The sequence below is a fragment of the Oncorhynchus gorbuscha genome, linkage group LG21 (assembly GCF_021184085.1).
Source record: "Oncorhynchus gorbuscha isolate QuinsamMale2020 ecotype Even-year linkage group LG21, OgorEven_v1.0, whole genome shotgun sequence".
NCBI classification, from domain to species: Eukaryota; Metazoa; Chordata; class Actinopteri; order Salmoniformes; family Salmonidae; genus Oncorhynchus; species Oncorhynchus gorbuscha.
Genome location: NC_060193.1, coordinates 2,797,079 through 2,811,135, shown reverse-complemented (window position 1 = coordinate 2,811,135; position 14,057 = coordinate 2,797,079). Strand labels below are relative to the sequence as shown.

Below are 14,057 nucleotides of genomic sequence, written 5' to 3'. Positions count from 1 at the left end.
CACGTACATTACCTCTCCACACATTACCTCTCCACACATTACCCAAACACATACATTACCTCTCCACACATTACGCAAACACGTACATTACCTCTCAACACATTACCCAAACACGTACATTACCTCCCCACACAAACATTACCTCTCCACACATTACCCAAACACGTACATTACCTCTCCACACATTACCTCTCCACACATTACCCAAACACGTACATTACCTCTCCACACATTACCTCTCCACACATTACCCAAACACATACATGACCTCTCCACACAAACATTACCTCTCCACACATTACCCAAACACGTACATTACCTCTCCACACATTACCTCTCCACACATTACCCAAACACATACATGACCTCTCCACACATTACCTCTCCACACATTACCTCTCCAAATAAAATATTATTGGTCACATACACATATTAAGTAGATGTTATTGCGGGTTTAATGAAATGCTTGTGTCTCCCAGCTCCAACAGTGCAGTATTATTTAACAATACACACATATAAAGTATAAAATAATGAATTTACGGGAGGATGTAAATATTAGGACGAGCAGTGTTAAAGTGGCATTGACTGAAATACAGTAGAATAGAATGCAGTAGAATAGAATACAGTAGAATAGAATGCAGTAGAATAGAATACAGTAGAATAGAATGCAGTAGAATAGAATGCAGTAGAATAGAATGCAGTAGAATAGAATACAGTAGAATAGAATACAGTAGAATAGAATGCAGTAGAATAGAATACAGTAGAATAGAATACAGTAGAATAGAATGCAGTAGAATAGAATACAGTAGAATAGAATACAGTAGAATAGAATACAGTAGAATAGAATGCAGTAGAATAGAATGCAGTAGAATAGAATACAGTAGAATAGAATACAGTAGAATAGAATGCAGTAGAATAGAATACAGTAGAATAGAATACAGTAGAATAGAATACAGTAGAATAGAATGCAGTAGAATATAATGCAGTAGAATAGAATACAGTAGAATAGAATGCAGTATGTGTACATGTGGCTAGGGCCGTGCTCCCTCTGCTGTCTCCTGAAGTCCACGATCAGCTCCTTTGTTTTGTTGACGTTGAGTGTGAGGTTATTGTCCTGGCACCACTCTGCCAGGGGCCTCACCTCCTCCCTGTAGGCCGTCTCGTCGTTGTTGGTAATCAGGCCTACTATGATTGTGTTGGAGGCGTGCATGGCCACGCAGTCATAAGTGAACAGGGAGTACAGGAGGGGCTGAGGATCAGCACAGTGGAGGTGCTGTTTCCTACCTTCACCACCAGGGGGCAGCCTGTCAGGAAGTCCAGGACCCAGTTGCACAGGGCGGGGTTTCAGACTCAGGACCCTGAGCTTAACGATGAGCTCGGAGGGTACTATGGTGTTGAAGGCTGAGCTATAGTCAATGAACAGCATTCTCACATAGGTATTCCTCTTGTCCAGATGGGACAGTGCAATGTACAGGCGATTGCATCATCTGTGGATCTATTGGGGCGGTATGCAAGCTGAAGTGGGTCTACGGGTGTCAGGTAAGTTGGAGGTGATATGGTCCTTGACTAGTCTCTCGAAGCATTGAAGTGGGTCTAAGGGTGTCAGGTAAGGTGGAGGTGATATGGTCCTTGACTAGTCTCTCGAAGCATTGAAGTGGGTCTAAGGGTGTCAGGTAAGGTGGAGGTGATATGGTCCTTGACTAGTCTCTCGAAGCATTGAAGTGGGTCTAAGGGTGTCAGGTAAGTTGGAGGTGATATGGTCCTTGACTAGTCTCTCGAAAGCATTGAAGTGGGTCTAAGGGTGTCAGGTAAGGTGGAGGTGATATGGTCCTTGACTAGTCTCTCGAAGCATTGAAGTGGGTCTAAGGGTGTCAGGTAAGGTGGAGGTGATATGGTCCTTGACTAGTCTCTCGAAGCATTGAAGTGGGTCTAAGGGTGTCAGGTAAGGTGGAGGTGATATGGTCCTTGACTAGTCTCTCGAAGCATTGAAGTGGGTCTAAGGGTGTCAGGTAAGGTGGAGGTGATATGGTCCTTGACTAGTCTCTCGAAGCATTGAAGTGGGTCTAAGGGTGTCAGGTAAGGTGGAGGTGATATGGTCCTTGACTAGTCTCTCGAAGCATTGAAGTGGGTCTAAGGGTGTCAGGTAAGGTGGAGGTGATATGGTCCTTGACTAGTCTCTCGAAGCATTGAAGTGGGTCTAAGGGTGTCAGGTAAGGTGGAGGTGATATGGTCCTTGACTAGTCTCTCGAAGCATTGAAGTGGGTCTAAGGGTGTCAGGTAAGGTGGAGGTGATATGGTCCTTGACTAGTCTCTCGAAGCATTGAAGTGGGTCTAAGGGTGTCAGGTAAGGTGGAGGTGATATGGTCCTTGACTAGTCTCTCGAAGCATTGAAGTGGGTCTAAGGGTGTCAGGTAAGGTGGAGGTGATATGGTCCTTGACTAGTCTCTCGAACCACTTACACGATGACAGAAGTAAGTGGTACGGAGCGACAGTCATTTAAGTTCCACGCGTCAACCCAAACACACACACTATTACATCAAGACACCACGTCAAGTCCTCTGTGAAGTACATTTTTTTTTATTCCAAAACAACGTGACATCGCTCTCTTGGTATTGTCACGCTCAAAACATTATTAAAATGAATTACAGAAATCAGAAATAGGAAAGTTAAAAACTCATTTGGAGTCGTTTACATTCATACATTTTATAGATCAAATAAAGGCGCTGTGTACATCTTGATCTCGGTGAAGACGTTATCTGGACATACAGGGTCGAAGGTCAGGGCCGGAGCCGAGTAACACCCTGTCACTCAAGGGTCAAAAAGGTCAGGGCCGGAGCCGAGTAACACCTTGTCACTCAGGTCGAGGTCCAGGCTAAAGCCAACCCTTTTTATGGGCGGAGTGACATCACTGGCACAGAAGTTGTTGAAGCTGTCTCCATCACTCTCACCATGAGCCTGCTTCTCTCCTTCTGTTAGAGACAGACAGACAGACAGACAGACAGACAGACAGACAGACAGACAGACAGACAGACAGACAGACAGACAGACAGACAGACAGACAGACAGACAGACAGACAGACAGACAGACAGACAGACAGACAGACAGACAGACAGACAGACAGACAGACAGACAGACAGACAGACAGACAGACAGACAGACAGACAGACAGACAGACAGACAGACAGACAGACAGACAGACAGACAGACAGACAGACAGACAGACAGACAGACAGACAGAAACAGAGAGAGAGAGAGAGAGAGAGAGACAGAGAGAAACAGAAAGAGAGAGAGAGACAGAAAGAGAGAGAGAGACAGAGAGAAAGATGGAGATATCAGTTTTGCTCACAGTATGTTTTCATGTATTCCTGACACCAGGGGACACCAGACTTAGTCTCTCCTTACTGTTCTCCTCAGTCTATTCCTGATACCAGGAGACTACAGACTTAGTCTCTCCTTACTGTTCTCCTCAGTCTATTCCTGATACCAGGGGACTACAGACTTAGTTTCTCCTTACTGTTCTCCTCAGTCTATTCCTGATACCAGGGGACTACAGACTTAGTCTCTCCTTACTGTTCTCCTCAGTCTATTCCTGATACCAGGGGACTACAGACTTAGTCTCTCCTTACTGTTCTCCTCAGTCTATTCCTGATACCAGGAGACTACAGACTTAGTCTCTCCTTACTGTTCTCCTCAGTCTATTCCTGATACCAGGGGACTACAGACTTAGTCTCTCCTTACTGTTCTCCTCAGTCTATTCCTGATACCAGGGGACTACAGACTTAGTCTCTCCTTACTGTTCTCCTCAGTCTATTCCTGACACCAGGAGACTACAGACTTAGTCTCTCCTTACTGTTCTCCTCAGTCTATTCCTGATACCAGGAGACTACAGACTTAGTCTCTCCTTACTGTTCTCCTCAGTCTATTCCTGATACCAGGGGACTACAGACTTAGTCTCTCCTTACTGTTCTCCTCAGTCTATTCCTGACACCAGGAGACTACAGACTTAGTCTCTCCTTACTGTTCTCCTCAGTCTATTCCTGACACCAGGAGACTACAGACTTAGTCTCTCCTTACTGTTCTCCTCAGTCTATTCCTGACACCAGGAGACTACAGACTTAGTCTCTCCTTACTGTTCTCCTCAGTCTATTCCTGACACCAGGAGACTACAGACTTAGTCTCTCCTTACTGTTCTCCTCAGTCTATTCCTGACACCAGGAGACTACAGACTTAGTCTCTCCTTACTGTTCTCCTCAGTCTATTCCTGACACCAGGGGACTACAGACTTAGTAAGCGTTTCCTTACCGTTGTCCCCTGTAGAGCCAGTCTCTCCAGCCCCCATAGCTGAGCCGTTAGCTACAGGGCTCATAGCATGGGGATCCTCGTCACCACCCTCTCTCTCAGACTCCCAGATTGCCTGATCTAAAATACAACATATGGATATTACAGAGCATTCAGAAAGTATTCAGACCCCTTGACCCCCCCCCCTCATCAATCTACACACAATACCCCATAATGACATCACAATACCCCATAACGACATCACAATACCCCATAATATACATCACAATATCCCATAATGACATCACAATATCCCATAATGACATCACAATATCCCATAATGACATCACAATATCCCATAATGACATCACAATACCCCATAATGACATCACAATACCCCATAATGACATCACAATACCCCATAATGACATCACAATACCCCATAATGACATCACAATATCCCATAATGACATCACAATATCCCATAATGACATCACAATATCCCATAATGACATCACAATACCCCATAATGACATCACAATATCCCATAATGACATCACAATACCCTATAATGACGAAACAAAAACAGGTTTAGACATTTTAGCAAAAAAAAAAATGTAAATACAGAAATATCACATTTACATAAGTATTCAGACCCTTTACTCAGAACTTTGTTGAAGCACCTTTGGCAGCGATTACAGCCTTAAGTATTCTTGGGTTTGGCGCTTGTCACACCTGTATTTGTGGATTTTCTCCCATTCTTCTCTGCAGATCCTCTCAAGCTCTGTTTGGTTGGATGAGGAGAGTTTTTGCTCTGACATGCACTGCCAACTGTGGGACCTTATATAGACAGGTGTATGTATACCTTTCCAAACCATGTCCAATCAATAGAATTTACCACAGGTGGACTCCAAGTTGTAGTAACGTCTCAAGGATGATCAATGGAAACAGGATGAACCTGAGCTCCATTTTGAGTCTAAATAGCAAAGAGTCTGAGTACTTATGTATATACACACCATGAGTCTACACTTTTCTATACATTTGTGTACATTTCTAAAAACCTGGTTGTTCTTTGTCATTATAGGGTATTGTGTTTCGATTGATGAGGGGGAAAAAGTTACTGGTTACCAAATAGTAACACCACCATGGTTACCAAATAGTAACGTCACCATGGTTACCAAATAGTAACACCTCCATGGTTACCAAATAGTAACACCTCCATGGTTACCAAATAGTAACACCACCATGGTTACCAAATAGTAACACCTCCATGGTTACCAAATAGTAACACCTCCATGGTTACCAAATAGTAACACCACCATGGTTACCAAATAGTAATACCTCCATGGTTACCAAATAGTAACACCACCATGGTTACCAAATAGTAATACCTCCATGGTTACCAAATAGTAATGTCACCATGGTTACCAAATAGTAATGTCACCATGGTTACCAAATAGTAACACCACCATGGTTACCAAATAGTAATACCACCATGGTTACCAAATAGTAATACCACCATGGTTACCAAATAGTAACACCTCCATGGTTACAAAATAGTAACACCACCATGGTTACCAAATAGTAACACCACCATGGTTACCAAATAGTAATGTCACCATGGTTACCAAATAGTAACGCCAGCATGGTTACCGTTGTTGGGTTCGAAGGTTCCGGGTTGTTCCATGCAGGTGAGGGGGGTGTCGTGGTCATAACCTGGATACTGCAGATCAAACGAGTACCTCTGTGGAGAAATAATAATATCAGCATCACGTAATTATCAGACACGTACCTCTGTGGAGAAAAGATCACATCAACATCTTAACAGCGACCAAAACACCATTAATATTGAATGGTTATCAGACAACATAACCATTGTACATTATGAGACAGATCTGAAGACTTGTATGGAATGTGACTCGATGACTGTGACCCACCTACAGCCTTTCAGAATTCATATTTCCTCATACCACTCCAGGTGGTATGTGATACAGTAACAGGGTTGTGTTGTAAAGCCCTGACTCTTCCTTCACTATGTGATACAGTAACAGGGTTGTGTTGTAAAGCCCTGACTCTTCCTTCACTATGTGATACAGTAACAGGGTTGTGTTGTAAAGCCCTGACTCTTCCTTCACTATGTGATACAGTAACAGGGTTGTGTTGTAAAGCCCTGACTCTTCCTTCACTATGTGATACAGTAACAGGGTTGTGTTGTAAAGCCCTGACTCTTCCTTCACTATGTGATACAGTAACAGGGTTGTGTTGTAAAGCCCTGACTCTTCCTTCACTATGTGATACAGTAACAGGGTTGTGTTGTAAAGCCCTGACTCTTCCTTCACTACAGTAACATGTGATACAGTGAACAGGGTTGTGTTGTAAAGCCCTGACTCTTCCTTCACTATGTGATACAGTAACAGGGTTGTGTTGTAAAGCCCTGACTCTTCCTTCACTATGTGATACAGTAACAGGGTTGTGTTGTAAAGCCCTGACTCTTCCTTCACTATGTGATACAGTAACAGGGTTGTGTTGTAAAGCCCTGACTCTTCCTTCACTATGTGATACAGTAACAGGGTTGTGTTGTAAAGCCCTGACTCTTCCTTCACTATGTGATACAGTAACAGGGTTGTGTTGTAAAGCCCTGACTCTTCCTTCACTATGTGATACAGTAACAGGGTTGTGTTGTAAAGCCCTGACTCTTCCTTCACTATGTGATACAGGGTAGACTCTTCCTTCACAGTGGTTGTGTTGTAAAGCCCTGACTCTTCCTTCACTATGTGATACAGTAACAGGGTTGTGTTGTAAAGCCCTGACTCTTCCTTCACTATGTGATACAGTAACAGGGTTGTGTTGTAAAGCCCTGACTCTTCCTTCACTATGTGATACAGTAACAGGGTTGTGTTGTAAAGCCCTGACTCTTCCTTCACTATGTGATACAGTAACAGGGTTGTGTTGTAAAGCCCTGACTCTTCCTTCACTATGTGATACAGTAACAGGGTTGTGTTGTAAAGCCCTGACTCTTCCTTCACTATGTGATACAGTAACAGGGTTGTGTTGTAAAGCCCTGACTCTTCCTTCACTATGTAATACAGTAACAGGGTTGTGTTTTAAAGCCTTGGATGTCTCACCCTGGACTTTTTCCTCAGGATATAGAGAATCACCACCAGACACACAACAGCCAACAATATGAGAAACAGGATTACATAGCCTACAGGAGAGAGAGAGAGAGAGAGGGGGGTAGAGAGAAGAGGGGTGGGAGAGAGGGGGTAGAGAGAGGGGGTGGGGAGAGATGGGGGTAGAGAGAGGGGGTGGGAGAGAGGGGGTAGAGAGAAAGGGGGTAGAGGGAGGGGGGTAGAGAGAGAAAGACCTTGGGGGTAGAGAGAGCGGGGGTAGAGAGAGAGGGGGTAGAGAGGGTGGATGGAGAGAGAGAGGGGGTAAAGAGGGTGGATGGAGAGAGAGAGGGGGTAAAGAAGGTGGATGAGAGAGAGAGGGGGTAGAGAGGGTGGATGGAGAGAGAGAGAGGGGGGAGAGAGGGTGGATGGAGAGAGAGAATGTTGTGAATAGGGCTGCAGTTCATTCATAAACATTTGTAAAACAAAAAAGTTTTTAAAAATGACTCAAAATTCCTATTGGTCATATACCTGCAATGTCACTTCCTCTTGTAGCTGAAACTAAAACAAACACAGAAACAATGTCATCAATATATTATTTAAATACAGTGTTCTACACACAGACCAGAGAGACAACTGAAAGGTATCATTTAAAAAGCCTGGTATGTGTGTGTGTTAGGGCCTGTGTGTGTGTGTGTGTGTGTGTGTGTGTGTGTGTGTGTGTGTGTGTGTGTGTGTGTGTGTGTGTGTGTGTGTGTGTGTGTGTGTGTGTGTGTGTGTGTGTGTGTGTGTGTGTGTGTGTGTGTGTGTGTGTGTGTGTGTGTGTGTGTGTGTGTGTGTGTGTGTGTGTGTGGTTGGTAGCTAGCTGAGCAGCACATGATGGCATGATAGCTGTGGTTAGAGCGACAGGAAGACAGTTAACTAGCTTCAGGCCTGCAGCTACCGTACAATGCTTTGTTCTCACACCGACGAGTAGAACACAGTGGAGGAAGGGGAGGACCATCCTCCTCAGTAATTTTAATTTTTTTTTAAATTGTGAAAACATTGTTTTAAAAAGTTACCATTTTTTTAATAGATAAAACTATACTAAATATATTTACGTCACCAAACAAACAAAAACAAATTGTTTTGCAATGAAGGTCTACAGTAGCCTCAACAGCACCTTGTAGGGTAGCACCATGGTCTACAGTAGCCTCAACAGCACCTTGTAGGGTAGCACCATGGTCTACAGTAGCCTCAACAGCACCTTGTAGGGTAGCACCATGGTCTACAGTAGCCTCAACAGCACCTTGTAGGGTAGCACCATGGTCTACAGTAGCCTCAACAGCACCTTGTAGGGGTAGCACCATGGTCTACAGTAGCCTCAACAGCACTTTGTAGGGGTAGCACCATGGTCTACAGTAGCCTCAACAGCACCTTGTAGGGTAGCACCATGGTCTACAGTAGCCTCAACAGCACTTTGTAGGGTAGCACCATGGTCTACAGTAGCCTCAACAGCACTTTGTAGGGTAGCACCATGGTCTACAGTAGCCTCAACAGCACTTTGTAGGGGTAGCACCATGGTCTACAGTAGCCTCAACAGCACTTTGTAGGGGTAGCACCATGGTCTACAGTAGCCTCAACAGCACCTTGTAGGGTAGCACCATGGTCTACAGTAGCCTCAACAGCACTTTGTAGGGTAGCACCATGGTCTACAGTAGCCTCAACAGCACCTTGTAGGGTAGCACCATGGTCTACAGTAGCCTCAACAGCACTTTGTAGGGGTAGCACCATGGTCTACAGTAGCCTCAACAGCACCTTGTAGGGTAGCACCATGGTCTACAGTAGCCTCAACAGCACCTTGTAGGGTAGCACCATGGTCTACAGTAGCCTCAACAGCACTTTGTAGGGTAGCACCATGGTCTACAGTAGCCTCAACAGCACCTTGTAGGGTAGCACCATGGTCTACAGTAGCCTCAACAGCACCTTGTAGGGTAGCACCATGGTCTACAGTAGCCTCAACAGCACCTTGTAGGGTAGCACCATGGTCTACAGTAGCCTCAACAGCACCTTGTAGGGTAGCACCATGGTCTACAGTAGCCTCAACAGCACCTTGTAGGGTAGCACCATGGTCTACAGTAGCCTCAACAGCACCTTGTAGGGTAGCACCATGGTCTACAGTAGCCTCAACAGCACCTTGTAGGGTAGCACCATGGTCTACAGTAGCCTCAACAGCACTTTGTAGGGTAGCACCATGGTCTACAGTAGCCTCAACAGCACCTTGTAGGGTAGCACCATGGTCTACAGTAGCCTCAACAGCACCTTGTAGGGTAGCACCATGGTCTACAGTAGCCTCAACAGCACTTTGTAGGGTAGCACCATGGTCTACAGTAGCCTCAACAGCACCTTGTAGGGTAGCACCATGGTCTACAGTAGCCTCAACAGCACTTTGTAGGGGTAGCACCATGGTCTACAGTAGCCTCAACAGCACTTTGTAGGGTAGCACCATGGTCTACAGTAGCCTCAACAGCACCTTGTAGGGTAGCACCATGGTCTACAGTAGCCTCAACAGCACCTTGTAGGGTAGCACCATGGTCTATAGTAGCCTCAACAGCACCTTGTAGGGTAGCACCATGGTCTACAGTAGCCTCAACAGCACTTTGTAGGGTAGCACCATGGTCTACAGTAGCCTCAACAGCACCTTGTAGGGGTAGCACCATGGTCTACAGTAGCCTCAACAGCACTTTGTAGGGTAGCACCATGGTCTACAGTAGCCTCAACAGCACCTTGTAGGGTAGCACCATGGTCTACAGTAGCCTCAACAGCACCTTGTAGGGTAGCACCATGGTCTACAGTAGCCTCAACAGCACCTTGTAGGGTAGCACCATGGTCTACAGTAGCCTCAACAGCACCTTGTAGGGTAGCACCATGGTCTACAGTAGCCTCAACAGCACCTTGTAGGGTAGCACCATGGTCTACAGTAGCCTCAACAGCACCTTGTAGGGTAGCACCATGGTCTACAGTAGCCTCAACAGCACCTTGTAGGGTAGCACCATGGTCTACAGTAGCCTCAACAGCACTTTGTAGGGGTAGCACCATGGTCTACAGTAGCCTCAACAGCACTTTGTAGGGTAGCACCATGGTCTACAGTAGCCTCAACAGCACTTTGTAGGGGTAGCACCATGGTCTACAGTAGCCTCAACAGCACTTTGTAGGGGTAGCACCATGGTCTACAGTAGCCTCAACAGCACTTTGTAGGGGTAGCACCATGGTCTACAGTAGCCTCAACAGCACTTTGTAGGGTAGCACCATGGTCTACAGTAGCCTCAACAGCACTTTGTAGGGGTAGCACCATGGTCTACAGTAGCCTCAACAGCACTTTGTAGGGTAGCACCATGGTGTAGCCAGAGGATGGCTTGCATACATCCTTCTCTGGGTACATTGACTTCAATACAAAATATAGGAGGCTCATGGTTCTCACCCCCTTCCATAGACTTACACAGTAATTATGAAAGGTTGGAGGATGTCCTCCGGAAGTTATCAGAGCTCTTGCAGCATGAACTGACATGTTGTCCATCCAATCAAAGGATCAGAGAATTAATCTCGTACTGACAGCATAAGCTACAGCTAGCTAGCACTGCAGTGTCTAAAATGTGGTGAGTAGTTGACTCAAAGAGAAAGACAATAGTTGAACCGTTTAGAACAAATACATTTCCTCCAAAATTAAGCAGAAGCGAGAGAGAAAGAGAGATAGCTATATTTGGCTTTATTTATTTTTAAACTTTCTCTGTGAAAGTGAACGCAGCTGTCTAGTTTAGTTACTGAAAACACCCGGCTCAAACAAAGAGAGAAAGTCATTTATTTTCTTCCAGTTTTACTTATCTAGCAAGTGCAGCTAGCTAGTTTAGCCTACTCAATCAAACACCCGGCTCAAACAGAGGGATGCTTTGTTAGCTAGCTGGCTATGACAGAGGGATGCTATGTTAGTTAGCTGGCTATAACAGAGGGATGCTATGTTAGCTAGCTAGCTATAACATAATGATGCTATGTTAGCTAGCTGGCTATGACAGAGGGATGCTTTGTTAGCTAGCTGGCTATGACAGAGGGATGCTATGTTAGCTAGCTAGCTATAACATAATGATGCTATGTTAGCTAGCTGGCTATGACAGAGGGATGCTATGTTAGCTAGCTAGCTATAACATAATGATGCTATGTTAGCTAGCTGGCTATGACAGAGGGATGCTATGTTAGCTAGCTGGCTATGACAGAGGGATGCTATGTTAGCTAGCTGGCTATGACAGAGGGATGCTATGTTAGCTAGCTGGCTATGACAGAGGGATGCTATGTTAGCTAGCTGGCTATGACAGAGGGATGCTATGTTAGCTAGCTGGCTATGACAGAGGGATGCTATGTTAGCTAGCTAGCTATGACAGAGGGATGCTATGTTAGCTAGCTAGCTATGACAGAGGGATGCTATGTTAGCTAGCTGGCTATGACAGAGGGATGCTATGTTAGCTAGCTGGCTATGACAGAGGGATGCTATGTTAGCTAGCTGGCTATAACAGAATGATGCTATGTTAGCTAGCTGTCTATGACAGAGGGATGCTATGTTAGCTAGCTGGCTATAACAGAGGGATGCTATGTTAGCTAGCTGGCTATAACAGAGGGATGCTATGTTAGCTCGCTATGACTGTCCAACACAACACTAGAACTCTTCCAAGTCAAGGTAAGGCTTTTGATTTTACAAATGTATTGGCACCGGGGCCCACTGGTGTAACTGCTAAACCGCTTGCTGACTGTACTGAATGATTGAAGCGGGTTTACTAACGCGTTAGTTCTAGTAGCTATGTTGACCATGACGTGACAACGATGTAGGCTGTGTGTAGCGTATTTTACATTTTATCTTTAATTGAACAAGCCAGTTAAGAAAAAATGTTATTTACAATGACGGCCTCCTGGGGAACAGTTCAGGGGCAGAAGGACAGATTTTTACCTTGTCAGCTCGGGGAATTCAATCTTTCGGTTACTAGTCCAATGCTCTAACCACCAGGATACCTGCTCTAACCACTAGGCCACCTGCTCTCACCACTAGGCTCTAACCACTAGGATACCTGCTCTAACCACTAGGCTCTAATCACTAGACTCTAACCACTAGGCTACCTGCTCTAACCACTAGGCTACCTGTCTCTAACCACTAGGCTACCTGCTCTAACCACTAGGCTACCTGCTCTAACCACTGGGCTCTAACCACTAGGCTACCTGCTCTAACCACTAGGCTCTAACCACTAGGGTACCTGCTCTAACCACTAGGCTACCTGCTCTAACTACTAGGCTACCTGTCTCTAACCACTAGGCTACCTGCTCTAACCACTAGGCAAACCTGCTCTAACCACTGGGCTAGCTGCTCTAACCACTAGGCTACCTGCTCTAACCACTGGGCTAGCTGCTCTAACCACTAGGCTTGCTGCTCTCACCACTAGTCTCTAACCACTAGGCTCTAATCACTAGACTCTAACCACTAGGCTACCTGCTCTAACCACTAGGCTACCTGTCTCTAACCACTAGGCTACCTGCTCTAACCACTAGGCTACCTGCTCTAACCACTATGCTACCTGCTCTAACCACTAGGCTCTAACAACTAGGCTACCTGCTCTAACTACTAGGCTACCTGTCTCTAACCACTAGGCTACCTGCTCTAACCACTAGGCAAACCTGCTCTAACCACTGGGCTAGCTGCTCTAACCACTGGGCTAGCTGCTCTAACCACTAGGCTTGCTGCTCTAACCACTAGACTACCTGCCTCTAACCACTAGGCTACCTGCTCTAACCACTAGGCTACCTGCTCTAACCACTAGGCTACCTGCTCTAACCACTAGGCTACCTGCTCTAACCACTAGGCTACCTGTGTCTAACCACTAGGCTACCTGCTCTAACCACTAGGCTACCTGCTCTAACCACTAGGCAAACCTGCTCTAACCACTGGGCTACCTGCTCTAACCACTGGGCTAGCTGCTCTAACCACTAGGCTACCTGCTCCAACCACTGGGCTAGCTGCTCCAACCACTAGGCTTGCTGCTCTAACCACTAGGCTCTAACCACTAGGCAACCTGTCTCTAACCACTAGGCTACCTGTCTAACCACTAGGCTACCTGTCTCTAACCACTAGGCAACCTGCCTCTAACCACTAGGCTACCTGCCTCTAACCACTAGGCTACCTGCCTCTAACCACTAGGCTACCTGCCTCTAACCACTAGGCTACCTGCTCTAACCACTAGGCTACCTGCCTCTAACCACTAGGCAACCTGCCTCTAACCACTAGGCTACCTGCCTCTAACCACTAGGCTACCTGCCTCTAACCACTAGGCTACCTGCCTCTAACCACTAGGCTACAGTAACCTAAACCTATCACTGTTACATTGAACTGGGTGAATGACAGTAACCTAAACCTATCACTGTTACATTGAACTGGGTGAATATGAATGACAGTAACCTAAACCTGTCACATTGAACTGGGTGAATATGAATGACAGTAACCTAAACCTGTCACTGTTACATTGAACTGGGTGAATGACAGTAACCTAAACCTATCACTGTTACATTGAACTGGGTGAATGACAGTAACCTAAACCTATCACTGTTACATTGAACTGGGTGAATATGAATGACAGTAACCTAAACCTGTCACATTGAAC

The 14,057-nt window shown here is 45.6% G+C and overlaps 1 protein-coding gene across 4 annotated transcripts in view; it reads right to left on the bottom strand.

Moving 5' to 3' along the window:
* Positions 1 to 2,556: 2,556 nt before the first annotated feature.
* Positions 2,557 to 14,057, bottom strand: part of LOC124008443 (cell wall integrity and stress response component 1) — a 34,039-nt gene continuing 22,538 nt past the window's right edge. For 2 of the 4 annotated variants that reach the window (XM_046319722.1, XM_046319724.1), the window contains exons 4-8: positions 7,918 to 7,947; positions 7,405 to 7,484; positions 5,933 to 6,023; positions 4,304 to 4,420; positions 2,565 to 2,969 (exon numbers count right to left, since the gene is read on the bottom strand). In XM_046319722.1, the coding sequence (XP_046175678.1) occupies positions 2,809 to 2,969; positions 4,304 to 4,420; positions 5,933 to 6,023; positions 7,405 to 7,484; positions 7,918 to 7,947 (479 nt within the window). In that variant the 3' untranslated portion in view covers positions 2,565 to 2,808. Of the gene's footprint in view, positions 2,970 to 4,303; positions 4,421 to 5,932; positions 6,024 to 7,404; positions 7,485 to 7,917; positions 7,948 to 14,057 lie in introns of all 4 variants that reach the window. The other 2 variants (XM_046319720.1, XM_046319721.1) reach the window with 2 other exon arrangements.